This window comes from Papaver somniferum, chromosome 6, assembly GCF_003573695.1.
Source record: "Papaver somniferum cultivar HN1 chromosome 6, ASM357369v1, whole genome shotgun sequence".
Lineage (NCBI taxonomy): Eukaryota > Viridiplantae > Streptophyta > Magnoliopsida > Ranunculales > Papaveraceae > Papaver > Papaver somniferum.
Window position 1 is genome coordinate 104943153 of NC_039363.1, and position 27260 is coordinate 104970412.

At 36.4% G+C, this 27260-nt stretch overlaps 3 protein-coding genes and 1 long non-coding RNA gene across 4 annotated transcripts; 1 reads left to right on the forward strand and 3 right to left on the reverse strand.

Moving 5' to 3' along the window:
• Nucleotides 1-655: 655 nt before the first annotated feature.
• On the forward strand, nt 656-1178 carry LOC113285999. The gene is made up of 2 exons (XR_003329051.1): nt 656-741; nt 840-1178. It is a non-coding gene; the product is annotated as an uncharacterized LOC113285999 (long non-coding RNA).
• A 36-nt stretch (nt 1179-1214) lies between these two features.
• LOC113288698 lies at nt 1215-4489 on the reverse strand. Its single transcript, XM_026537817.1, has 7 exons — nt 3866-4489; nt 3502-3644; nt 3133-3404; nt 2872-3026; nt 2501-2763; nt 2060-2122; nt 1215-1734 (listed from the first exon to the last, which is right to left on the reverse strand). The coding sequence occupies exons 1-7, from the start codon at nt 4125-4127 to the stop codon at nt 1477-1479; spliced, it is 1416 nt and encodes a 471-aa protein (XP_026393602.1). The 5' UTR covers nt 4128-4489; the 3' UTR covers nt 1215-1476.
• Nucleotides 4490-4591: 102 nt separating this feature from the next.
• On the reverse strand, nt 4592-7116 carry LOC113288700 (60S ribosomal protein L18a-2-like). Its single transcript, XM_026537818.1, has 4 exons — nt 6997-7116; nt 6797-6912; nt 6640-6703; nt 4592-5204 (listed from the first exon to the last, which is right to left on the reverse strand). The coding sequence occupies exons 1-4, from the start codon at nt 7006-7008 to the stop codon at nt 4863-4865; spliced, it is 534 nt and encodes a 177-aa protein (XP_026393603.1). The 5' UTR covers nt 7009-7116; the 3' UTR covers nt 4592-4862.
• A 17223-nt stretch (nt 7117-24339) lies between these two features.
• LOC113288701 (60S ribosomal protein L18a-2-like) lies at nt 24340-26554 on the reverse strand. The gene is made up of 4 exons (XM_026537819.1): nt 26415-26554; nt 26198-26313; nt 26047-26110; nt 24340-24989 (listed from the first exon to the last, which is right to left on the reverse strand). Exons 1-4 carry the CDS (start codon nt 26424-26426, stop codon nt 24648-24650), a joined length of 534 nt encoding a protein of 177 aa, XP_026393604.1. The 5' UTR covers nt 26427-26554; the 3' UTR covers nt 24340-24647.
• Between the last annotated feature and the right edge of the window lie 706 nt (nt 26555-27260).

The window sequence follows — 27260 nt, forward strand, 5'->3', positions numbered from 1 at the left end:
ATGGTTCTTCTTTTCTCTTTGTAAGGCTTAGGCCTTGACTTGTTTTTGTTGTTTTGATTTTGGGGTTTTAGTCCAGTTGAATGTATCAAAACAAACAAAAAAAACACCTAGGTAAATGTGTGAATGAAGATTTTCCATATAATGAATTTGGGTATATTTGATGTGTCGTGTCTGGTTTTGTCCAAGTAATGCATCTTGACCCTCGACCCTATCTTGTCATTTTCAGTATTTTAACTGCAGGTCGGCACTGTAATATCGGAAATGTTAGCTATCCCGCTCATAAATCCCGACTCTAAAAGATTCTGGGTTTCGATGCTAAGAACGATGCAGGGACCGTCCATTCCCGTCTCGGGATGAAACGCGGGAGATAAGAGCGGTGAGCGTATCACTACTCCTGTAATATTGCAGTTTTACATGAATTCAGCACATGATTGTCAGCAGTTGACTTGATGCTTGCACAGAGCCGCTTAAAATTAGTATTATTGCTTCTGGTGCCAGTGGGTGGTAAGTTTCTGTGAGGCTTCCGCAACTGTTACGGCTAGAGATGGAAACCCCATGTGAGCATGTGAGCAGAAAATGTGGGATGATGGAACTATAATTTTATATTCTTCTATAAGTACAGTTGCTGTTTCATAATGAAACCACTGTAACTTATCAACATAAAGCAAGTGAAACCATGGCGAAAACAAGTTCTCTGTGTTTTCTTGGATTCCTTTTCGTTCTGATTGTTCTGAGTTCTAGGTAAGCTGTTTAATCTATCAGTTTTTCCTGTTTCTTTCTGAGTATTGTTTTTTTATCGTAACATTTCCATCTCTTTTATTTATTTTTCTACGGTTCAGCGGAGTGAATGGCCAATGTCAAGAACTGTGGGGGGACAACATTAGCTCTTGCGAGCATTGTGATACCTTATGTACAGAAATGTACGGAGAAGGAGCTGTGATTTACGATTGCGGAGACAGATTTAAGGCTGGTCATACTTGCGTCTGTTGTCCTCCACCATGATAAAAATCACGAGTCGGCGTGGATCATGAAGAGCTAGAAAAATGATAACAACAGTGTTAACTCTTTCCTCAATTAGCATCATGGTGAAGCGATTCTTTTCTGTTTTTAATTTGCTTGCAGTGATGTTATTTTTGAGTGATTTTGAATTTGATTATCCATGGCAGTTTAATTTTCAACTCTTAACAACAAAAACTAGAAACCCCCAAAAATGATAACAAGCTCTTACTTTATATATAACCTGGAAAATATCGAACATTCTAATATAACCAGCAACCACAGCACAAAATTTTCAGCTGACTCGAAACTAATCTACACATTTCAAATGATCATCCCGCTGGTACATAGATTGCGTTAATCAGACCCTAATTGATCACTCAGAGCAATCCTAAGATACGTAAAAATCTAATTGGATTACGGAGCAGATCTTTGTGAGTCTGAGTCCTGAGTATTTTTTTTCTCTACAGTGATCTTGTATCAAGAAAGTAGATCCTTCTTCGCTTTCTGCAGCACTTCTTTAAGAACTGAAGCAATTCTGTCTGTCATGTGTCTTTCCATAAACCTACTTTTAACCCTCTCGTAACCTTTCTTTCCAAAACTCATCCTCTTCTCGGGATTGGTTGCAAGTTGGACGATGTTCTTTGCAAGAGGTGTGACACCTTCTTTCCCAACACTATGCAACAAACCTGTTGATCCATCTACCACAATTTCGGTAGTGCCTCCTGCTGCAGTTCCCTGTGAAAGAACATTTTATTATTTTCATGGCAGCTTAAGAAGAAAAGACCTAGAAAGTAGATATACAGATATTAAAATGCAGTTGACAGAAGGTCTAACTGGCTAAGAACACATCGCAGTTTTAGGGTCCCAGATTGAATGGTCCTGGATCTTATTCATTGGATAGATGAATGAACGTCCTAAAATGAATCTGACACATTCAAACGGAAATTAAGCATGATTCGGCCTAAATAACCAGTGCTTAGTTCAGCAAGATAAAGAGAACTCTGGATTTATTAACTAAACAAGGGAGATAAAGAAAGTATGAAAGCTGAAAATAGTCTACCAATACTGGCAGCTGAAATGCCATAGCTTCAATAGTTATCCTGCCAAAGCATTCACCCCTGCCCTACAACAAAAGAGTGAAGGTTTAGTTCTGAAATCAAACTTCAGTACTGCATGAACAGCACACAAGGATATAATCCAGGTCCACAGACTGAGGAAATGGGTCAAAAAAATGGGAAGGGAAAACTAGTGTAACTGGAAATTATATGGCAACTGCGGAAGCCAAAAGCACTTCTAATACAAATTCAGACTAATTTCGAAACAGAATACAATTCTGACGGCCATATTTGAAGAAGTTATAATCGAAGGATATGTCAATGGGAGTGTTCAGTGGCTTTGAAGTGAAAAAAACAACTCTACCAGGAAAAACTATAAGCAGTAGCGAATCAAGAGATATAGTTAACGAATTCCTAAGAACAGTTAAACTAGTGCTAGCAAGTACCTGAGAGTTCTGAACAAGCACATCAATCGCAGATAAGTAAGGAGCAACAGTCAGGGTTTTATTGACAAAATGAACACGGTCCTGAATTCCCTTTTCTATTACGAACTTCCTAAGATCCATTTCTAATTTAGTATGGGCATTCATATCACTCCCGATTACTGCAGCATGCATCATTGGCACATGTAACTTCTTCTCCTGGATCATTTGCAAACTTTCATGGAAGGAGCGGAGAAATAAATCCTGACCTTTCCCACGTGAAACACCTGCAATTATCTAATGATCAACGTGTGGAAGGAATGCATGCAGTCTATATTGTTATTTTAACAGTGAAACAAGATGAGTTTAAAATTAACAAAGAGACTTAATCTTACTGTTAATAATAGCAATAAGTATGTCTTCATTCTGCACACCAAGAGTCTCCCGAACATGCTCTCGTAAAACCCTTTTAGCCACACTATCTTCAGCTACATCCATTAGTTCTTTGCTATTCCCAAGATGAACAACATAAGTGTGGGGCATCTTAATCCTGCAGCGCATATGATAGAAACCAATGACCATAGGAAAGATAAGCAGTACTACAAATTTACGCACAAAACATCTCATGGGGAAAATTTAAAGAATAACAATAATACCCTAAACGCTCCCGGGTCCTGTTGTTCCAGTATTCTGCCGTTGTATGTGAATCAATCATAGCACCTGCAACAAAAGGGAGGTGCTTAACGTACTCTAGTTTAAAATAATGCCCTCGCATTTCATGTATCCACCACAAAACCTTTGGATGAACAAGAGGCACATGTTCTTTAAGTTCAGCATCAAGCCACTTCCCAGCAACAGCAGTGTTTAGAACAACCAAATCAGCCTTTATAGCTGTCTCCACAGCTTCACGGCCATTTGCTGGAAGGACCTAACTAAGCAATCAAATTAATAACAAGTACACTACAACTGAAAGTAACCAAATAAATATCAATTCGATCCTCAACTGAAATTTCCTCTCATCTTACCTGCACTCCTCGGCTCAGCATCTTATGTTCCAAACTGTGTATCACATCATCTTGTTCTGTTTGAATTCTGTTGGTGATCCATACAACTTTGGCACCAGCACTTCTCAACAAAAATGCTAGCTCCATCAATAACAATGGTCCGCCTACATCAAAATGTAAATTTTGAAACGGATTGTCGAGTACCAACATCAGATTTGAAAGAAATTTGATCTGAATTATTACAGATAACTAATCTAAAATCGACTTGCATTGTCTTTTGCCCTAGATCATGTAATTAAATGGTTATACAGCCAATGAAATGACCTATAAAAATCACAATTTTGATCTTAAATCTCAGAATGGGATGGGAACAAGATAAAGGTACCTGAAAGAGAGAGCTCATGAGAAACCAATAAAACGAGCTTCGAATTCATGAATTCCAGTGGATTTTGATTCTTTCCAGTTGGTGAAGTTAAATGGATCTGAGTATCATCAGTTCCCTGGTAATACTGCTTTTGCCAATCACAATTGAACGCCGGCCTTATAATGAATACTATAACAGTGGAGATTGAGAATATGAGGAGGAGAAACATCAATAGCCATCTCTTCTGATTAAACGGGTTCCACCCCATAGACTGTCTGGCCATACTTCGAAACCCTAAGTAAAATTATGAACTTGGTGGAGATGTGCATTAGCTGGAGGGTTCTTTTCTGATTTGAATTTCGGGTTTCATTTCTTTAATCTACGATGGAAGAGATACAAATTGAATATTGAATATTGAATATTTGAGCTGAAGAACTGAAAGGCAATCACTGATAATGGTAGACCGTATAATGAAGTGTGAGCAGTAGGAACTAGGAACAACTGCGCAACATCGAATCGGTTGGATGATATCCCAAGTGAAAAAATTTCATACAAAACAAAAGTCTAAGATACGGATTTCGAATCATTTTTCAGGGAATAATGTAAGATACGGGATATAGATTCATTTTCAAGGGATACTTCTGTTATCTTTGCTCAAAACATGTTAGGATTTTCAAAGGCAAGAGCCCAAGACGTCTAAGTAAGAATCTGAAATTCAAAGCAAGTAAATGATCCACACACACAGCAGCACAGAAAATTTAAACAGCACTGAAATCAATAAACTACGTCCATCACAGACTACTACTAGAGAATAAAACCTATAGAAGTAAAGTCGCATTGTCAACAAAACATCCTGTAACAGCTTTGATAATCCAAAGCATCGAGTCTCCAACAAAATTGAAACAAAAATAAGTAAGGTTCTACCGACAACAAAGATGCTTTATCCCACAATAAACCTTTTGCAGACACTGCCCTAATAATCTACTACTTCAGACACTCGCGAGGCCTAACGAAGTGCTTACTTGAACAAGTTGGGTCTTGTTGCCTTGTATGTTGTCTTCAATCTCCTGGTTGGTGGTCTGACCTTCTGGAATACCAATGGGAACTTGATGTCCTTCTTGTGGAATTGCTTTGTGCTCTCTCTCTTGCAAAGCTTGGCAGGGATGGTGGCAGTTTTGATGATCTGGATGCATGGAGACCTAACTCTGTGACGGGAAGCCATCTCGGTGTACATCTGTTCCACACCTCCATTAAGAGTAGTGTCACGGTACTCCTTGTACATGTTGTGGTAACCGGTTCTGCTCTGATAACGCAACCAGATACCATAGTTCTTGATCTTGGTTGGGCTCTTCTCATAAATCTGCAAGTGAAAACTAAATTAGAACAGGCCACTAAAAGACTTAGGAGGTTTATAATGAACAAATTGTTCACTACACAACAACCAAAATAGCATTCAAGCAGAGAACATGAAAAATAAGTAACGAGAAGGCATAGAACTTAAATAACTATTGTGCATAACTAGCAATCAATACATTCCACACGCCACTATTTATTGAACTGAAAGTAACATGGCTTCTATTGATCTGAAAGTAACATGGCTTCTATTGATCCGAAAGTAACATGGCTTCTGTTTCTTGGTTCCATTAGACAAACAACCAGAAGAGTCTGACCTCCTTATAACATGAGGGCTATCTAGTTGTGCTGCTTGACAAACAGGGTACACATAACATCTACTACTAGGGTATCCCTGGACTAACTAACCAAATGCTACAGAAAACATGTAAAATTGAATTCTTGAAACTAGAGATGACGGTGTACTGCAGATGACAAAATAAAGCATTCCCCTGTTAAAGGCTCGGAAATAAGCAAAAATAGGATTTAAGGGAGACTACTCGGATATCCTATGAAGCAAATAGAATCAAATTTTTGCAGTTGTACATAAAGGACATGAGAAGGCATAAAACACAAGACAATCTTACATAGTAAAAAAAATAATGTATTAGTAGCTAGCAGGTAGGTGATCAAACCCAAGTTCTCAACTCATCAATATCAACTATCCATTATCATGTTGTGGAGATATCAATTAAGTTGGACACTGAAGGGCCAAGTAAGTTAGCATACCCCGAAAAACAATACACTGGAAGAAAATAATACTTCCTTATTAGTAAGAAAAACAATTAAATGCGTTTTCATCTGAGTTTAAATTGCTGTTGTCATTGATGCTTTGGTTTTTTTGATAGGAAGGGTAAACCTTTGTTGATGGTGGTTTTTAGTTCAAGGCTATAATTGTAAAACCAGTAGTTAATGCGCTGTCACCCTGCAAGGGGTAAAGCCATTTGAAGAGTGACGAGTGCAAAAAACCCTCCTCGCTCATTGAGCAATTCAATAACACTCTATAAGCTTGACCATTGCACTAACACAATCATAAAGTAAAGCGCTCTTACAAATCCTATAGGCCACAAAGAGAAGCTAATACTCTAAACTACATTAGTTAATGATGGGGGTATACCAGAAGTGGAAGTCCTACTACACAAAACATGCAAAATCGAATTCTTGAGACTAGAGACGACAGTGTACTACGCATCACTTCTCCTCCAGAAGCATACAAGTCAAATTACTTGAATAAACTATCAAACAATAGCATTGAATATTACTAATTTTAGCCAATATTATGCCTGCACAATCATTACTGTTAAGGGGGAAACAGACTAAAGCCCAGCCAAACCTGATCTAAACTCACATAGAGACACAAATCAGTTAAATCTAAGTAATCAAGGAATTAAATTCACATATACCTCATTAATAGCCAACACCTGTCCATTGCTCTTCTTCACTTTCTTAAGCTTCCTCAAAAAGTACCTAAGCATACATCAAACACACACTTAAAATCATCTCAAAGACATCAAGAAACAACAACTAGGGGTTTCATCAGGAATTAGGTTTTTTGCTCACCAAAACTTAGATTTGGCACGAACTTCATTGGTTGCCCAAAGCTTCATCCTATAAATCTTAGGAGTATCCTCCTTCTCAGTGGGTAGTGCTCTTCCCACAACCTGATATTGATGATACTACAGAGAAAAAACAACCACAAAATCAAAATCCAAATAGATAAAGGATCAAACTGAAAAGACAGTAGAGAGGAGGTAACTAACCTTGAATGTCATTTCTTCGTCTGGTTTGAAACCCTAGCTAGCTACCTCTTTCTCTAGGTTCTTCTGTGCAGCTGCTCGGCTGCTCCTGCTCCTGAAGGAAGAAAGGCAAAATGCGGGTTCTCTTTTAACGTAAATCGGGTATTTTTTGGGTTATGATAGCAGTGAGTGGGCTTCCGACCCAAAGCCAGTCGTGGTGTCATAGGTAGGTCCGTATGAGACTGGAATGAGAAGTATACCCAAAGGGCTGCCCGTTCACCCGTACAGAGGTCCACATTGTAGTGGTTTAATCTCCGCCCTACACGTGGAGGGGAAGTATGGTGGAGAAACTATAAGATAGTCCCACATAGCTAACTCCTTAGCCTAGATCTTAATATATAAGGTGGTGAGATCTTAATATACACGGTGTGGAGCCACTCCACTCATTGCCGATTGGTTTTGAGTTGGAAGCCCACACACTTTTATCAGGTCAAATTATTGTGACGGGAGTTAACGTGTTGGGCTTTGGGAGTTGGAACTTAGAGCTGAGTCCATAGCCAAATCATTTTCATGTCAAAAGAGTGTTGGATTGCTCATAGTTGGTAACTTGGAACGATTTTTCGGGGACTACTCAAAAAAGGTGGGGGACTACTCTCAAGTTTTTGGGGTGGATATTGGAAGTATTTTTCAGTCACCCCTTATCTGAATTTTTTTAAAATACCTACTTTACCCTTGATGATAAACTTAGTTAGTGTGATGATTGATTAGTGTTGGTGTAATGATTAATAGTGATTAGTGAGTTATATTAGTGAGATTGTTTTGTTATAACATTATTATTGAGAGAGGAGGAGGAGGAGGAGGGTGGTGAAGAGGGTGATCCCAAAAAATCTTTGAGTTTAGTAATTATGATTTGAGTGATTCATGTGATGATACCTCATCCTTTGAATCAGAACCCCCTTCACCTCATAGTGTATTTGTCAATACTTCTAGTGATCCGGAAATGAGTTATTTGTTAGATGATGAAATCTTTTTGCCCCAAACTCAACCTAACCAAACATATAATAGATTTTATCATCCACAACCTGAAGATGAAGCTATGGGTACTCAGGTATGCCTCATATTTAGTTAATGTTGGCCAAACTCAAAATTTCAGGAAAAAATTCGGTTAGGTCAACCTAGTTCGGTTACCAAAGTTAGCTTGCGAGGTAACCGAACTGTTCTTATTGTGTAGTTCGGTTACTAAATTTAGCACACGCAGGTAACCGAACTACATGTTAATGGTGGTTTTTTAGAGTTCGGTTATGTAAACCCCAGAACATGTAACCGAACTATTTTTATAGAGTTTATAGTGCATAGTTCGGTTTAGTCGATATCAATACCTTTTTTACCGAACTTTTTGTTCGGTAATGTCGCAGAACATATGTATATTCGTTTCTAAACGAATCCATGAGTTCGGTTTAGTCGAGTTTTTCAGTTTCATGGCCGAACTTTCACATAGAAAATCTAAATACAGAGTTCGGTAAGGCCCAAATATATTTCTGGAAACTACATAACCGAACTTTTAGTTCGGTATGGTCGATAAAAAAATTAGATTACCGAACTTTAAGTGTTAAATGTTTATGGTATTGACGTTGTGATATTACTTGTAGGTTCCATGTGATCCAATTGAACCAATGGAAAACCAACCTTTCCCGATTAGTATTTTGTATGATGACACATCCCATCACTACATGAATGACTTGGTATTCACAACTCCGGAAGATGCAAAGAGTTGGGCTAGACAACATGCACAAAAAGACATGTGCGTATTAGTATTGAATGAGAGAGAAAGCAAAACTCGCTTTGAAATGGTTTGTGAGAGAAACGGTGATCCCGAGAAAAGCCACAAGAGGAAGGGTTATGTTTATAAAGGAAATACAAATAGGAAGAACAAAACTTTTTCAAAGAAGATTAATTGCCCATTCAGGCTTGCATTTAATTTAAACGAAGATAAGGGTGGATCGGTTCTCTACAGGGTTATACAAGGTTGTCGTAATCATCCTCGTCCGGAGCATCTTGAAGGACATTTCATGGCGGCAAAGCTAACTCCTAAAGAGATGGACAAGGTAGATAAAATGAGGACAATGGGTATTTCACCGGTTCAAATGCTCCAAATACTAAAGGAGGATAACAAGGATAACCACTCATCTTTGTCCACAATTTACAATGCAATTGAGACAATTAGAAGGAAGGAATGGAGAGATAGACAAGTAATGCAACAATTTTTTTTTTTGGCCCAAGAGAAAAACTATGCGGTTCCTCCTCTTGTCCTTCTCCTTCTCTGTCAGATCCTAGTTCTTCTTCCTCTACATTTTCAACGTATTCTCTTTGCTCAACCTCTTCATCATCATTCTCTTCTTCATCATCATTCTCAATTGCATTCTCCATCACCTCTTCATTGACATCTTGAATTACATCACGAACATTCTCTTGGTTCACTTCCGGTAACAAGCCCCCTCCATGTTTAGCATATGTAGCACCACGCTTTCGTAAATCTAAATATTTTGATCCACGAGGGGTGGGAGTTTTCAAATCCTCATCTAGTTGTTGTCTCAATCTTTTTCCTTTGTTCCTAAAGAACAAAAACCAAAGTATTAGATAAACATAAGAGAATATTGTGTTATCAAATGAAATAGAACTAAAGAATAAAGTTAACACAACACTCGAAGTTAACAGACCATAGTTCGGTTACCTGGAAAAAAACTGCGAGGAAACCGAACTAAATATTTCAAAAGTTCGGTTAGCCAAAAACATTAACGAGAAAACCGAACTCATTCTTAACTTTTGAAAAATTGAGTTCGATTACGAGGGTTTTTTATGCGAGCACACCGAACTAACTATTTCAAAAGTTCGGTTACCAAGAGAAATTATCGACAAAACCGAACTCATTCTTTCAAAAGAAAAATTGAGTTCGGTTACGAGAGATTTTTTGCGAGCACACCGAACTAACTATTTCAAAAGTTCGGTTACCAAGAGCAATTATCGACAAAACCGAACTCATTCTTTCAAAGGAAAAATTGACTTCAGTTACGAGAGATTTTTTTGCAAGCATACCGAACTATATAGTTCGGTAAACAGATATTAGTCTATTTTTTACGAGCACACCGAACTGTTCTTATTTTTAGGAGTTCGGTTAGCAATTCTAGGGTTACCACACAAATTTCTCCTAGTCGAACTATCTACTGCAACTACCATTTTCAATGGGTTTTGATGATTTCTAATCGATTTCTTCAACAAATAACGAATTGAAAAGAATGGGTATGAAGGAAATTACTCGCGGATTTTCATTTCACTTGAATCAGACTTCTTTGTTGCGGTTGGATGATTGATTTTGCATATCAATGGTGCTTCAAGTTCTTTAAATTTTAGCAATTCTTTTGGGATATTCACTATATGTGGGAGACCTGGACTCAATCCTGGAAGTATAGGTGTTTGCTTGGCACGCATTTCTTATGAAGATTGATTAATCGACGATGAAATTTTTCCGAATCGACGATTAACGTCGATGTTGACGAAGAAGAGGAAAAGAGGAGAAGAAGAAGAAGATGAAGAAGAAAAGAAAACAAAATGAAACTGATTTTGTTTCTTTTAATTTAGGTTTTAATTAGGTTTTAATTAGTGAGCTAGATTAGTGGGTAGTGGGTTAGATTAGTGGGTTATTAGGGATAGTTATAATCTTAATTAGAATAATAAGGGAAGATTAGTCTTCCCTAATCTTTTAGGACACCCATTATAATGTAGGGTGGACATTTGTATCACAAAGTAGTCCCCCACCTTTTTTGGGTAGTGCCCAAAAAATCTTTCTAAACTTGACTTAGAATATTATCATACGGTGCGGGTGAATCCGCAGATTTCAAAGTCCAACTGCAACCAAACCGTTAAAAGTGCGGATTTGAGATCCCACCCATATCAGGCCCATAGATCTTGCGGATTGGGTTTCACCCACAATTTTATCGACGGATACGAGTAAAATCCGCAGTTCCGGATTTTTTGCCCACCCCTAGTGGAGACCGGAAAAAATTTCTCGGAGAAGTTTGTTGTGTCGATCGCCCAAACTCAAATTGAGTCCAGGCTCGGTGTAATTGGAGTTGTGCATTGGTTCAAATAGAGCCATGCGGAAGCTAAGGTTGGTCGACAACGACTATCTTTTTAATTGTTGATCCAACGGTTATGTCTCCCTTCTACCTGTATAAATAACCTATCATCCAACAATAACATACACAACTATTTATTTCCTTATTTTACGAAGAAAATATTTAGTTTATATATTAGTTGCTTTCGGTCTTTTTAATCAAGATTTTTTTATTTATTTTTTATGGATCCTAATTTGGAAAATGAGGAAACGCATAACAATGGATTAATCTTTCTCCAACGACAAACATTTATACATCAGTTGGATTAAATGGATGAAAATTCAGACGATGAGAGATGATCACCAGCGCTATTATACAATTTCACACATAAAAAATTGCTTGAGCTCCAGAACATTGATATAGAAGTAAAAAGATCCCGAGAAAATATGTTTTTCGAAATTTATCATTTGTGATGCTTGTGTCATATTCAAGGACATGGTTAAATTCTTATATGAAAATAAGATGATTTCTCTCTGAAAAACAAGAGCTTCAATTACTATTACCAAATATATATTTTTTTATGCCTGAAGCCTACAGTCATTTGACTTAAATGATTTCGCCCCAAACTATTAATCGACAGTCCCAATTATATCATCCACTAAATTGGAAACTCGAGAAACTATCCTTAGTAACTATTTATTCTCTGACAATCCAGAAACTACCCTCAACAAAGCATAAGAACAAAGACTAACCACGTGGCTCATAGGATCCTGGACTTGAAAGGCATATGACAATACCTCCCTCGTTAAAAATTCTTTTCCTCGCCGATGTCACTGTAGTACAGTAGTAAAGTCATTGGGTGATGATACTAGTGGCCTGAATTCGAAACTCGTCAGCACCATATTCTTTACCGATCCAAAAAACAATTGTCAAGGATTATAGAAGAAAAATATGTGTGATTGTGTGCAGTATCCTCCTATATTGTATCTTCAGGTCCTGAGTGAGACTATTATATCAAAATATGTGGTACAGATAAGTCAGCTCGAACAATATTGCGCGTACCCAAAACTACAACAGGCTCCACTACATATTGATAATTATGGTCCAGAACTGGTAGCTGAGGTGTCTTGGACGCCTGTAAACCAATTTTTTTCTTCAATTGGGACACATAAAAAACATGATGAGTTCTAGACCCTGCTGGAAGTTTCAATTTATAGGCTACAACACCTTTTTTTTGTAATACCTCAAAGGAATTCAAATATTTTAACGAAAGCTTAATTTCTCCCGATAACTACAAAAGTCTGTATAAATGTATGCAGTTTCATAAAAACCAGACTACCCACTTCAAATTTCTGTTGGAGCTCTTTTTGCCAACAAAAAAACTTCATATGATAATGTTCTCTAGATAAATAATTCTTAAGAAATTGAATTATAGTATCCCTCTCTTATAAGTAAGACTTCATTGTAGTTACAAAAGTATATGGTGAGAATCATGAAATATCAAATGAGGTGGTTGATTACCATAGAGGGCCTAAATAGAGAAATCCTTAAACTAATATGATAATTTGTGTTGAACCACCATTCTGCCAATGCTAACCACTGAACCCATATTTGGTTGAGAGCTATTCATACATCTGACTCCATACAAGAATTTTTCTTTCAGTCTTCCCATCTGTTTGGGAATGGTAGGAAATGTTGATCTTCAATTCAATACTCAATGATTTGAACAATACTTGCGAAATCTAGCGAAGAAAAATATTGTCTCATCAAAATTATGGAGCTTGAAAGATCATGCGGGTTGAATATATGAGATAAGAACTCTTTAGCAACTGAAATGGCTGTGAAGTGGTGGCCTTAAGGAGATAAAGCGGTTATATTTGGTTAGTCTGAAATATGTTGTCATACCTAAGCCAAGTTTGCATTGCATCAATCTTCTCAATAACTGCAGCTACTTCTTCAGCAGTGATTAAATGTCGCAAATATTCCAACTGAAATTTAGGAACTGAGCATTTTGTTCTTTTGCCATAAAGAGAATATTTCTTGGGAATGGAGAAAGTATATATATTCAAGGTAAAGTAGATGGTCTTCAAGAGTTGCATTATACACTAAAATATCATCAAAGAAAAAAAGAATGAATTTTCTAAGAAATGGTTGAAAAACTTCGTTCATAAGAGATTGAAAAGTGACAGGAGCATTGATATGAGCAAACGACATGACCTTAAATTCATAAATGCCAAGATGAGTCCTAAAGGTTATTTTTGGAATGTCAGGTTCGTACGAGCTAATTTGGTGATATTTCTATCTTAGAAAAAAAATCATCATATAATGCATCCAACACCTCATTATAATTGTTTTCAAAACTGGAGAAGAATTTGGATAAAGGGTGGTGGTGGAGGATAAAATAACACCTTACTTCTGCATTATAATTGTTTATTATAATAAAGTAAATAACAATTGTACGTTAAATCCTATTCACTTGACATTGATCTTACAGTCAATCGGCCTTGTACCGTAACTATTGTCAAGTGAATACCTTGTTGTTGTATTGTCTCGACTTTGTCCATAGACGATCGCACTTGGTATCAGACTTATAGGTTGAAACAAAAAATGTGGTGTATTTGGGTACCCTCGTCATTTCACATATGTAAAGGTACTTTTTGAAGATTTACCCAAGCAGGAACTGACTTAAGCTTCATCAATTCATGCTCAATCAACTTATGCCATGACCTGACTAAAAAAATTGATTAGCAACAAAATTCGGACCAAATTCAATAGCACTAAAACGATCAGCATCATAATCAAATTCCAAAACATAAATAGAATCTCCATGGATTTTCATCTTTATCTCACCCTTTATCTTCCAGGCACGAGACACAGAATTCTGAACCATCAAATAAGGTAAATTCCTATGTAAACAGACCCCAATCACCAAATCCTCACAATTAGTGAGATCTTCAGAAACATCCTCAAAATAAATATCTGCAACTCTATTACCATCAATCGAACCATGTGATGCAAATCCTAGATTACCATTAGAAGCAGCCTCCTTTATCTTCACGAACAAATCTGATGAAACCATATTAGGACAAACCCTAAAACCACCAGAACTCTTACCTTGATAACCCTGAAAAAACTTCTTATGCAAACAAGTTTTAGAAAGAAAACTATCTTCTCTTCAGATCCTTCCACACTTGATCTCTCTACCCTTTAGGAAGAATATGGTAGAGAGAAACCACCAGGATACACACCAGAACCACCATCTTCATCCATGGCGGAGAAGAAAACAACACGAAAACCCTAGAAAAACTTTTTAAAAAATCCCCATGGCCAGTGGTCAAAACCCCCTGGCCAATGTCAAGGAGAGAGAATCCTAATTCGGACTTCAGTAATTATCTACCTAAACAATTTAATAAAAATCAAATCTTAAAGAAATCATAGCACTACATGCCAAAATCAATTAGCACTCAAACCCCAACTTCTTTTGTTACCATATTATTGTGTAGATTGAACTTGTAGCAAATCGATCTTAAAATTGTAATACATCAAAAATAATTGTTTATGTAATACCAACATCAGATCCTATTTCTATCAGAGAAAATTCCAATCAGAGAAACCTAATCCAACTGAACCTTTTCCTGCTCAGATATGCTCCTCCGAGAGGATCTGAGCAAGTCATCTCTTTGCGATCTTTACTCATCCAGCTTGTATTCTGAATTACTTGTGTTCGGCAGCTAAAACTTTAGTTAGGGTTTGAATGATTTTTCTTTTTAGTTCAAATATTATCTCAGGTTTCCTTTTATTTCCTTTTCTGTTTTGATCTATACTAGAGATTTTCTGTTGGGTTTTTTCCTTTGATGAAGATGATCAAGAACAACAGCAAGAGCATCAATACAACTCCAATATCAGCAGTAAAAACATCACCAAGGACTCCAGCAGCAACAATGACACTCAAGACACAAGCAACTTACAGATTCAGAAGACCGATTTCGACGAAGCCTCAGACCAATCCAGACCGATTCAACCCAAAGATGATCAATTTTGGTTATCTTAGTTACCCATGTTACTGTATCCTTGGGAAAATAGTCGATAATTGGTGGGATCTATGGATCTCATTATACCACTGTCATCTGAGTTATAATACATTTAAGAAAACCTTTGAAAAATGGTTGGATTTATGGATCCTTGCATCTCTATTATCTGTAGATTTGCTAAGTGGTTTGAATGTGATAGTATTCATTTCAACTAGGCCATTTAAACTAGTTCTGTTATTGACGAATCAACATGGGATGGTTAGAGTTCTTCTGCAATTTATTTTATGTATTGATATTGTAATATTGTCTGATGATGGTGTCTGTTGTCTGTATGATGATTTTGAGTCTTCTGAAAATTTCCTTATTAACTCTGTAACGGATCTGGTATAATTATTAATATATGAGGCTTGCCTCTTTTTTGGAAAAAAAATCATATTTTTATCAGGACGAAAACCTAATTTTGAATCAAAATCAAAAATTGAAAACTCAGAATTCAATCTCACCTTTTTGAATCGAATGAAGTGATAACTATTAAACCTATCTCAAATTCAAAGGGTTATTTTGAGTTTGGGTCATAAAAAAGTGACCGCAGTTGCGGTTGAGTCATGATTATTTTTTTTAATTAGAGTTTGGGTCACATGAGCGTTGTTGACCATCTTGACCGTTACCCAAAGGATAAATCTTTTAATTAATTTATATTTAGTTAACGCCGTCAGTGATCGTTTGCACGTGAACCGCAGATGTAACCAGAAGTCTATTGAAACGCATCTAAAGATCTGAATTAATCTACTAAAACACGTTCAACATTGTGGTGGTGGAGAGAAAACTCAACCGGTTGTGGACTTGAAACGCGTTGTGCGGGAAACTGAAGATATAGAAGTGAAGCAAACAAATCACCAATTCAATTTCATAACCAGATTTTTTTAATTCAGCATAAAGAAGTAATCAATTTACGGAAACTAATCGAATACTCATCGATTTAGTACTTCTCAATAAAACTTTATTCAACTTTCACCATTAAAATAACTGTGTGATTTCAAAATTATCAACTATTTCTAGCCCGCAAAGAGTTGGTGAGATTTGATCAAATTGGTAGTTATGGGATAGTGTTTTTACGATGAATGCATGTTGATTGTGTTAAATACATGTGAATAGATAGAAGAACTACGTTTTTTAATTGATTTTCTAATTAGGGTTTCCATTATTTGTTGTTGGTTGAGGTTTCATTGCTACTTCCAATGTAAAAACATCTCATGAATCTTCTCGTAAAACAGGAAACTGATGCAATTCATGCGAATGTGATAATCAAATCCAAAAAAATAAAATGGGTAGGGCGTGGTTTTTTTTGGAATTGAAGAGAAAAAAAATAGGGAGTCTCGAAGTGGAAAGGTTAAGGAACAAAGGAAGAAAAACTTAAAGGCACCGTGAAGAGGTACAATGATTACATTAGTAAATAAATCTAATTCAAATATTATGTTGGTTATTTCCTTTTTTAACTGAATTTCCCAACTGTCAAGACGGTCAACCACGATTATGTAGTCCAAACTCTAATTTAAAAAAAAATTGTGATCCAAACACAACGCTGGTCACTTTTTCGTGACCCAAAATCAAAATATTCCAAATTCAAACCGTAGAATTCAATCTTACGCACTTAATTTAATAGGAGCTCGTGTTCCCTGTGATCGAAGTTTTGATTCTATTTCAACAGAAGAAATTATTTTTCTTTTATAATTCATCTTCAGGAGTATGATAAAAACTCAGTTATTTAGGGCTGTCAATGGGTACCCGGAATCGGACCTGGTCTTAACAGGTCCAAACAGGTAATACCCATCGTATACTCGCAGGTATTGGGTACCCGATTATTCATCCTTTTGTTAACCTTTTTGGCAAATTTATAAGTGTTTTGCTAGTTTTGGTTTTGATCTTTTTCCATTTTTTACTTTTTTCTTACATTTAATCTTTATTTAGTACATTAATAAAGAAATACTCCCTTCGTCCCACTATTAGATGACCTAGATGAAGTTTGCACAATTCTTAAGGCAAGGAGTGGGAAGGAGTATTTTTAAGTTTTTTTTTACAATTATACCCTTATGGATAATAATTTGTAAAATTTAGAAATGATTTATCTCTCAAACTATACCATGGATTTTCGTAAACTTTGTATCAGTGGAAAACATTTTAAAACACCTACATAACGAGTATAAACATGGATATCAAATTATATACATTTCGTATACTAACGATAATCAATCAAAAGGATAATTTTAGAAATATTACTTGTTTAATGAAATAGGTCAACTAATGATGGGACAAAATTTTAAACTAAGTAGGTCATCTAATAGTGGGACGGAGGGAGTAATTAATAACTTTTTATAATAATAATTTAGAATAAAGCCAAAAAAAGAAAGAAATTAAGTTTTTTAAGATTTTCTTTATAGTTTTATTAATATCCAGCGGGTACCCGAAATTTTAAACGGATTCGATTCTGGGTCCACAAATTTAAGAACCAGACTCGAGTTTTATAAGTAGGGATCAGGTCTGGATCCAGTGGTACTTGGGAGGATTTGGATCAATTGACAACCCTAATTTAGATAGTAGATTACGTCTAGGCAGAATGCCTAAATAGAATACTAGGACCATAGAATTTAAATTCTTATTTAATAGTGATATTTTGCTTTTCTTATACACCCAGGAAACCAAATCCAAGGGTTATTTAACCAAAAAATGGTTTGAAAATGGGAGTAGGGAAAAATGAGTATGCTCATTTTCAAATCGACCATCACTCAATATGGTTTTTGAAACCAGAGTATAATTCTTGGAACATATCCCAGACCCCGTATGCACGTCCCGATTGAGTATTAGGGGTGAGCATTTGGCCCATAATTCGTGGATTTAACTGGGACCAACCATATTTTTGCGGATGGATGCCCTGACCGTTCACTAATGGGTTAGACGCGAATGGAATTTTCGATATCCAACGGATGATGGATTGGGTCCGGATGCAACCTTGAAAATCCGTTGGACATCAGTATCCGTTAAGTTAAGGGAATTTATATAGTTTTAGAAAATACTATTGATAAATTGAGAATTTTCAACGTGGTTGCTTGGGGTGTTGTCCATGGCACTTATATATCTGTATACATATATAGGATATGTAGGTTCTATAAGAAGTTACTTATGTTGGCTTTATTTTTTAATTAAAATTTTAACTAAAACAAATCCATTGGATTATCCGTATCCAATCCATCCATACGTGCATCCATTGGATGTGAATGCTAAATTTGAAATCCGTAGTGTATTGGATTGGATGCGGATGGAGTGAAAACCGGTCCATACCGGCCCATGCTCACTCCTTTGAGTATATCCAGCTAATAATGGTAATGATTCCTGAAACATATCCCAGACCCCGTACGCACGTTTCGATCTATGGCACGCTCGAATGGTAAACTTGGAAAGTCCAAATGATTGTCAACCACACTAAAGGGAAATAATTTCCAATCCAGAGCACTGTTGATGCTCAAATGACAAGTACTATGGGGTTCATTTTATGCATATCCATGGCAAAAATAGAGAAATGCACTAGGCCTGCACACGGTTCGGTTCGGTGCGGTTATTGGTAAAACCGTTGACCTAACCGTATATAGTGCGGTTATCAAAATTGAAAGCATAGCCAAACTGTTTAGTATTCTGTTCGGTTTTAACCTTACTGACAGTATTCGGTTATTTTACGGTTCGGTTCAGTTTTGTACCTATACCTGCACTTGTACATGTACATTCTGAAATTATTAAAAAACGGATACATTCCATACTTAAGTCTTAACAAGATAACCAAAGTCTAAAGATTAAAAACTGAGTTGAAGTTCAAAAACAAGGTAACCACAGTTTTAAGTCTAAAGATTAACCAAAGTCTAAAGATAGCCAAAGTTAAACAGAGCCGATGTCTTAACAAGTAGATAATCGAAGTTAAAAAGCAAGTAGCATGAAGAGTTGCCAGTAAAAGACTGCAGTCATCCCCTTAATCTTGATTTCTCAAGTAGCAGACCAGTAAAAGAATGCAGTCCATCCATTTCTCAAGCCAATCATCCTCTTAATCTTCATCCTTTCCCAAAATGTCTGCAACAAGAATGCCAAGAAGAAAAGAAACAAATAAGATAAGAGAATGACTAGTGGAATGTTAACATGGCATTGCAATAGCAAATTCCTAATTTCTATTATCTTTCTTTCAGATGAATATGTTTCAAAACCACATTCAGTAAATAAAATATAAAAAATGAAAGTTATAGTTTCAGTTTGATAATTATGGCAAAGGCTACAGTTTCAACTGGGAAAAATATCATTTATAAGCAATACCATATTATGACATTCATCATGCTTAGTGTATCATCCACAGTTAGTTACTACATTCATTCAAATTTTAAGTCAAAAAGAAGAGAAGAGATTTCATTACCATCTTCAATACTGGCATTGCCATCTGGTACATAGTCACATATGAAATCAAGAGAGATAGGTTTCTGCAACCAGCTTTGAATACAGAGAAGTGCTTCAAGTGTCCTGTCAGATAGCGAGATTCTCCATGGAGTAAGAATGCGCCTTCGGTACTGAATGCAGACTCTGAAGCAACTGAGGACACTGATATTTCCAAAATATCCTTCGCCATAAGTGATAGTACCTTATACTTGGTACTATTAGCCTGCCACCAAGCCAGAATATCAAAATCCCTGGTAGATGTTTCACAGTCATCAAGAAAATACCTTTCAAGTTCTGACTTTGGATGAGTAGAGTGAGCATTCATTCTTCGCCTTTTCTTCCTCGACTCAAGCATATCCTCAATGTTCTCTTCTTGCACACAAACTACCATGTCATCTACACCTGCAGCAGTTGTTAACCCAGTGCCTAAGACATCAGCACAATCAATATTAGTAAATGATGATGATAACAATATTTATAATCTTTAACAATAGAACAAAAGAAGATAACTAAAGTTCAAAAGCTGATGTCACCTTCATCTGCATTGGAATTTGAATACATGGTGTTGTACTCTTCATAAACTTTTCCCATATCTTGTTTCACATCTTTCAAAACAGTTCCAACCCTGAAATCATCTTGCTCATACACACATTCAAGATCAAACTTCAAACCAGACTCTTTCTCTCGAGGATCAAGCAACTTAGCAAAAAACAGAACAAAGTTCATATCTTCATAATCCCCCTAATATGTGTTGTACTTTTTAAACATTACTTCTGTCATCCTAGAAATATGATAATCTCGGTTTCCTATAGCTCTAAGACGAACCAATTTTTCATGAATCAAAGCCAACTGCCATAAAAACTCATGTGTAGTAACATGTATTGAAGTAGAACTTAACAGCAGAATCAAAGAATATTTTTAAACATTTCACAAGACTCATAGCATATGACCAGTCTGCAGCATATGGAGCATGATAACGGGGCTTGTTCTTTTTCTTCGTATTCCTCTTTTTAGTTACATCTCCTTCACATTCAGATTCACTAGAACTAAGAATCTTCACCATCAATTACAACAGTGTCATCATCACTATTAGGTAAAGCTTCACATTCAGATTCTTTGAAAATATACTTATATCGAAAGCTCTTATCTTCTCTTTCTAACCTCTTAAAGACCTTCTCATATGGAATGGCAACTTCAAGCATTAGATATGTAGCATTCCACCTAGTCTTCACATCTAAGAAAACCATCTTCTTGCAATTAATCTTCTCAAGAGCAGCACATTCTTTGAATTTGGCTAACCTAGAGGGAGAACCGCTAACATACTTAATAACTGATCTGATCCTGCTAATTGACTTGTGATACAACAACACCGCATCTTTAACAACAAGCGCAAGAACATGCGCAACACACCTTACCTGATAAAAGAATGAAACAAGGAAATATCAGTAAATTGTTCTAAACTGAGTAATAAGAAATGTACTTGTTCTAAACTGAGTAATGACAAAGCATGAAAGAATCGGTAAAGATACACAAGCATACACAGAGGACAAGGCATTTAACATAGTTTACATAGTGTCGTCATTTAAATGGAAGAAACCTAGTTACAACAAACTGATGAGAAACTACAAGTGGTATTATGCTATGGTTTCAGAGTGTACAAGCAAACATATTTACAAAGTGTACAAGAAATGCTACTCGTTTTAGAGTTACAACAATCCTACAGATGTAAAGTAAATGAAATCAGAACTGCAGAACCCTAAGGATGGCAGGAAAACATAAAAGGTATGCTAAGTTATATTTACAGGCTAAAATGCAGATGATGCTATGAAACTGAAAGAGAAAATACTAGGTTACAAAGTGTAATGACAAGATGGAACAAAATGAAAGATAAGAAACAAATTCTTTGTAAATAAACAACTCCGCAAAAGAATGGACTGAGAGAGAGGTAGGGAGAAATGAATCACTAAAAATAGATGCTTGTATGCTCAAACTTAGTCCGTAGAAACATCGTTTAAGCATATTTAAGTTAAGTCTAAATGAAAACATCATTACAATCTCAAAAGCTATTTAATCTTTTAAGCATATTTTAGCACATTTAAAATTAGTCAATGTAAAACATGGAGGTCCATTACAATCTCAAAAGCTAAGTCTAAATGAAACAATTAAACTACTGAAGAAGAGATTTAAGCATAAAAAAAAATCCAACCTGCATGTATTGAGCTCTAACTGTTGCTCCTGTCCAATTGATGACACTGGTTTGAAGATACTCAATCGCCACAGTATTTGCACTGACATTGTCCAAAGTCACGGCGAAAAGATCTTCTAGCCCCCAATCCAGCAAGCATTTCTCAAGCATTTTTCCAATTTCCACTCCAGTATGACCCTTGATCTGGAAAAACATGATGACCCTCTTTTGAAGCTTCCAATGAATATTAATAAAGTGCACTGTCACGCACATATACTTGAAGTTGTTTGGAGAGGTCCATGTATCAGTTGTGAGAGAGACTCTTTGTTTACTTTCCTTAAAATATTTCTTCAACTTTTCTTTCTCATCTTTGTAGATTGTTAAAAGATCTCTGTAAATGGTAATCCTGCTTGGCACCTTGAATCTAGGTTCCAACTGTTCACTTTATCTTCTAAGCCCTTGTCCTTCTACAATTCTAAATGGCAGTTCTATTATGACAAACTCAGCCAATCTCCTTCTACACATATCCTTGTCATAACTAACAGCAACCAGTTGCGATGACTGTCCTGGTCTTGGTGGTGGAAACCCTAAACTCTGTTGTCCCTTCAGCTTCTTGTTGGGATTCTCAGGACATGTGCCTAAATGTGTCTTCATGCTGGAGGTGTCATTTCCTCGACTATCAGCTTGAAACTTCTTCTTGCAGTGCTTACATTGTGCTTGTTTTTTATTGAGCCTTACAAAATCATTCCATACTTTATATCTCACTTTTCCCTTCTTCTTTGGTTCACTTTCAGGTGCAGGGTCCTGTGTAGCCTGCTGTGTTTCTTGTGTAGCATCAACTTGAGGTGTTACAGAAGGTTTCACTTCAGTAGACTCAGCTGCAGGGGATTGAGAGGCTGGAGACGCACCTGCCATCTTGCAGCTCGATAAAGAAACTGAACTTGATCCAAGTATTAACACTTACAGCCCCTGCGAAATGTAAACAAGTTAGTTGAGTTGGAAATGGCTAGCAAGTTCTTAATACAAGCACACATATCTCTACAACAAACATCATTTCCAACATTTAGTTCTTAATACAAGCACATATATCACTACTCAAGAAGATAGGAAAGAACAAATGATTCTACTTAAGCTCAAGCAACAATTTGGGAACCAATCAGCATCACAATCATGGATTTCATTATCAAACCCTAGCCACTATTCTAATTGGTCGGGTATAATTTGTAACTCTAACAACTCAGTTACCAATATCTCACTTCACAACATAAGTATTACACAAATAGTTCCAACTTTTATATGTGATATGAAGAATTTAACGGAGATTGAAAAGAGTAAATAAATTCTCAAAGAGTAATTCATATAACAACAATACCTCATATCAATCAACACCCATTAAAAGTTTAAAACCCTTTTGCTCATTGTCACAGATCATAAACCCTTCATTAATCAAAAAACCTTTTTCAAGACATTTCATAATCAACAAACCCTCATAAACACTGAAGATTGAACTCAAATCAAACAGAACAAGTCAAACTGAAACACTAGTTACCTGTTTGAGCTGACAATACTCTCTAGAAGAACTCCCTATCTTTTAATGAAGAACTCCAGCTGTTGGTCCTGCTATTCAAGATCTGAGAACATAAAAACAAAAAAACAAAAAACAAAAAAATTATAACCCTAAATCGATTGATAAACACTAATCGATTGACAACAGAAATCGATTGATAAATAGAAATCAAACCATCTCGAGAGTCAAAAGAAACCCTAAAAATAAAAAAAATAAAAAAAAACCAGAAATTGATTTAAAAAAAAATCAATCAAGGAGAAAACACTTACTACTCACTAGATCATAGAGGTGGTGGTGCTCTTGAGTCTTGAATCTTGATGGAGGTGGAGGAGGCGACTATATGCTACTGGTGGTGAAAGAGGCGACTGGAGAGAGACCAAGTCTCAGAGAGGAAATGAAGAAGAAATGAAGAAGTTGCTTAACAGTTTAGGGTTTCTACTATATATACTCTAGGGTTACTCGAATTTTGACGGCTAGGATTGATCAAAGTAGAAATAAATCAACGTCGTACATTAATCGATTAATCGGTTCGGTTAGGTTGCGGTTATTGGTGGAACTGTTGGCCGAACCAAAGATCTGACGGTTATTAAAATTAAAACCGTGACCGACGGTTGGATTATCGGTTCGGTACGGTTCAGTTTGTGCAGTTGTTGGTTCGGTTTGTGCGGTTACCATTGGATTATCGGTTCGGTTTGTGCGGCTATTGGTTCGGTGCGGTTACGGGCTCTAAATCTTTGAATCCAGAAGTCTGATGTGGCTAAAGTCTAGAGCTCTCTGGTTTCCTCATGCCTCTTGGCCATCGCAATACAAATTTCTCACATAGTGCTCTTTGGTTTCATCAGGGCAATACAAAATTTTCACATAGACTTGCAGTGAAGGATCATATTGTTGCACTTGGAGTACAGGTTCCCCTTAAAATTCTCTAGCAGGCGTAAACTTCTGGAAGTTACCCATTTTCATGTTCACTTCGTCAAACTGAACTTCAAAGCAGGTATAAAATGTGCATGCACCAACTCTGAATTTATAATAACACAACATGAATAAACAGCAAACATGAAATCTATAAAATAAGATCTATAACAGAATACTAGTGAAACCCAATGGAACTGAAGTCTTGTAGTCAAAATTAACATCCATGTAAGAACTTTTAATCATCCACTGAATTCCAAGCCTCCAACAAAACTGAAACAAAAGTAAACAAGGTTCTACCCACAAAAAAGATGTTCTTAGCCCAAACTAACTCTCTTTTGCAAGTTCACCAGCTGAGTCTAATAATCTACTACTTCAGACACTCGCGAGGCCTAACGAAGTGCTTACTTGAACAAGTTGGGTCTTGTTGCCTTGTATGTGGTCTTCAATCTCCTGGTTGGTGGTCTGACCTTCTGGAATACCAATGGGAACTTGATGTCCTTCTTGTGGAATTGCTTTGTGCTCTCTCTCTTGCAAAGCTTAGCAGGGATGGTGGCAGTTTTGATGATCTGGATGCATGGAGACCTAACTCTGTGACGGGAAGCCATCTCGGTGTACATCTGTTCCACACCTCCATTAAGAGTAGTGTCACGGTACTCCTTGTACATGTTGTGGTAACCGGTTCTGCTCTGATAACGCAACCAGATACCATAGTTCTTGATCTTGGTTGGGCTCTTCTCATAAATCTGCAAGTGAATGCTAAATTAGCAAAGGCCACTAAAAGACTCCCTAGGAAAGTGAGAAATAACATAATGTTATAAAAACTAAAACAAAATTAAGCCTCCTTCAGAAGCACTTGTGACAAACAGGGTAAGCATGACACCACCTAGGGTATCTCTGGACATAACAAAATTAGAAAACAATACAAAATTAACTAAGTATTGTGCATAACTAGCTCTCTAGACATTCCTACACGAGACAATTCCTCGAACTGGAGGTTCTATGGCCTCTGTTTTACTTGGTAGCATCAGATAAACACCAAGAGACTGTTGTCTGTACGACATAAGCCTCCATCAGAAGCACTGCTGACAAACAGGGTAAGCATGACACCACCTAGGGTATCTCTGGACTAACTAATCAACCAAATTCAATATCCAAAATGTTATACAAACAATGTAAAGCCAAATTCTTAAACTGGAAATTGCAGTATAAATAAATCATTGTTTCATCTCCAGATGACAATAAAGCATGGCTCTTTCAAAGGTTCAGAAATAAGCAACCAAAATATTTAAACGCAACAACTCAGATACCCTGGGGAGAAATGAAATCAGAGTTAAAGATGTACATAAAGGACCTGCGGATAACATAAACCCAAGTTCTCAACTCCTTAGTATCAACTATCCATTATCAGTTCACTAGGAATATAACAGCTTGACCATTGCACTGGGACAATCATAAAGTAAATCTCTCATCCAAATACTGTTAGAGAAGCTAATACTCAAAACCGTTGTCTAATGACAAGGTGACGAGGTTCACCAGAACTGTAAATTCAACTAGGTAACCAATTGCCCACAATTATCAAATTACTTGAATAAACTATCAAATGGGCAACATGTTGCACACTTAAAACTGTTTTTTCGCTAGACATATTACTTCACTAAAAAATAAAGTCCCTAAAGAAACCAGATCTAACTTACTAATCATGTTGAACACATTAAAACGCCAAAATCAAATCACAGCAACTCTTGAATCAGTTCAATCTAAGTAATAATCAAGTGGAGAAGGAATCAAAATTGTACATACCTCATTGATAGCCAAAACCTGTCCATTGCTCTTCTTAACTTTCTTAAGCTTCCTCAAAAAGTACCTAAAGATACATCAAACAGACCATTAAAATCATCTCAAGAGATCAAGAAACAACTAGGGTTTCATAGGAATTAGGATTTTTGCTCACCAAAACTTAGATTTGGCACGAACTTCGTTGGTTGCCCAAAGCTTCATCCTGTAAATCTTAGGAGTGTCCTCCTTTTCAGTGGGTAGTGCTCTTCCCACAACCTGATATTGATGATACTACACAGAAAAAACAACAACAAAATCAAAATCGATAAATGCTCAAAACTGAAAAGAGATTCGTAGGAGATATCAAGAACAATCGAGAGAAGGTAACTAACCTTGAATGTCATTTTTTCGTCTGATTTGAAATCCTAGCTACCTCTCTCTCTAGTTCTCCCTGCTGCTCCTCTCGGTAGTGAAGAAAAAAAGGCTACAATGTGTCTTCTCTTCTTTATATATCGTTTTCTCTGGAGATATACGGAAACCCTAGATGATAAGAGGGCGTATCGGGCCTTTTAAGTAATTTAGTTAGGTCCATACAGCATCACTCGATAGGTTAGTCCAATTATAGTGGGCCTTGGACTGAGCAGACGCTGCCCGATCCGTATTTGGCGAATGGACACCGGAGAAAAATGGTGATCATAAGCATGCCAAAATCTAGGGGTGTAAATAATACCCAAAAATACTCGACCTGCCTGTACCTGTATGAGCCCGCCTATATCCGAAGTAGTCTAAGGCCTGTTACGGCCCGTCATGAGCCATCCGGCCTGGCTTTGATTAATTTATTGGGCAGTCTCGGACTTTGCAATTAATTATGATGCCCGGTCTGATACCCGGTCTGGTGCCCGACCTGAAAGCTTTTCATGTGCCATTAATCATTTAATATCCTCTTAAAAAGACTTAAAAGTTACCATTTTATAATTGTCAATTTTGTGTCAAGAAAAATAAAATATGTAGTTGCTTTTACTTATAATTAACCTTTTCAAAACATTAATGGTAATATATTTTCTTATTAGAAAGTTTATTGTACCCTAATTAATTATTTTTTATAGGCTAAAATTAAAATTTTATCATTGTAATTTAAATATAAAATAATACTATCACTTACGGTATACAGTGTTAGAAAGGAAAGGATGTTGTATTAAAAATAAATAAATTTAATATCATTTATTTAAAAATTTAAA

Bases quoted from the DNA above. Each gene is read 5' to 3' on its own strand.
- LOC113288698 (XM_026537817.1), bottom strand. From the start codon at position 4,127: ATGGCCAGACAGTCTATGGGGTGGAACCCGTTTAATCAGAAGAGATGG. The intron at 2,764-2,871 runs GTAAGATTAAGT...AGATAATTGCAG, and splicing joins ACTTATTGCTATTATTAACA to GTGTTTCACGTGGGAAAGGT. The intron at 2,123-2,500 runs GTACTTGCTAGC...CTTTTGTTGTAG, and splicing joins TGCTTGTTCAGAACTCTCAG to GGCAGGGGTGAATGCTTTGG.
- LOC113288700 (XM_026537818.1), bottom strand. The intron at 6,704-6,796 runs GTGAGCAAAAAA...ATGTATGCTTAG, and splicing joins CGTGCCAAATCTAAGTTTTG to GTACTTTTTGAGGAAGCTTA. The intron at 5,205-6,639 runs GTATATGTGAAT...TTTCACTTGCAG, and splicing joins AGGTGTTGGCTATTAATGAG to ATTTATGAGAAGAGCCCAAC.
- LOC113288701 (XM_026537819.1), bottom strand. The intron at 26,111-26,197 runs GTGAGCAAAAAT...ATGTATCTTTAG, and splicing joins CGTGCCAAATCTAAGTTTTG to GTACTTTTTGAGGAAGCTTA. The intron at 24,990-26,046 runs GTATGTACAATT...ATTCACTTGCAG, and splicing joins AGGTTTTGGCTATCAATGAG to ATTTATGAGAAGAGCCCAAC.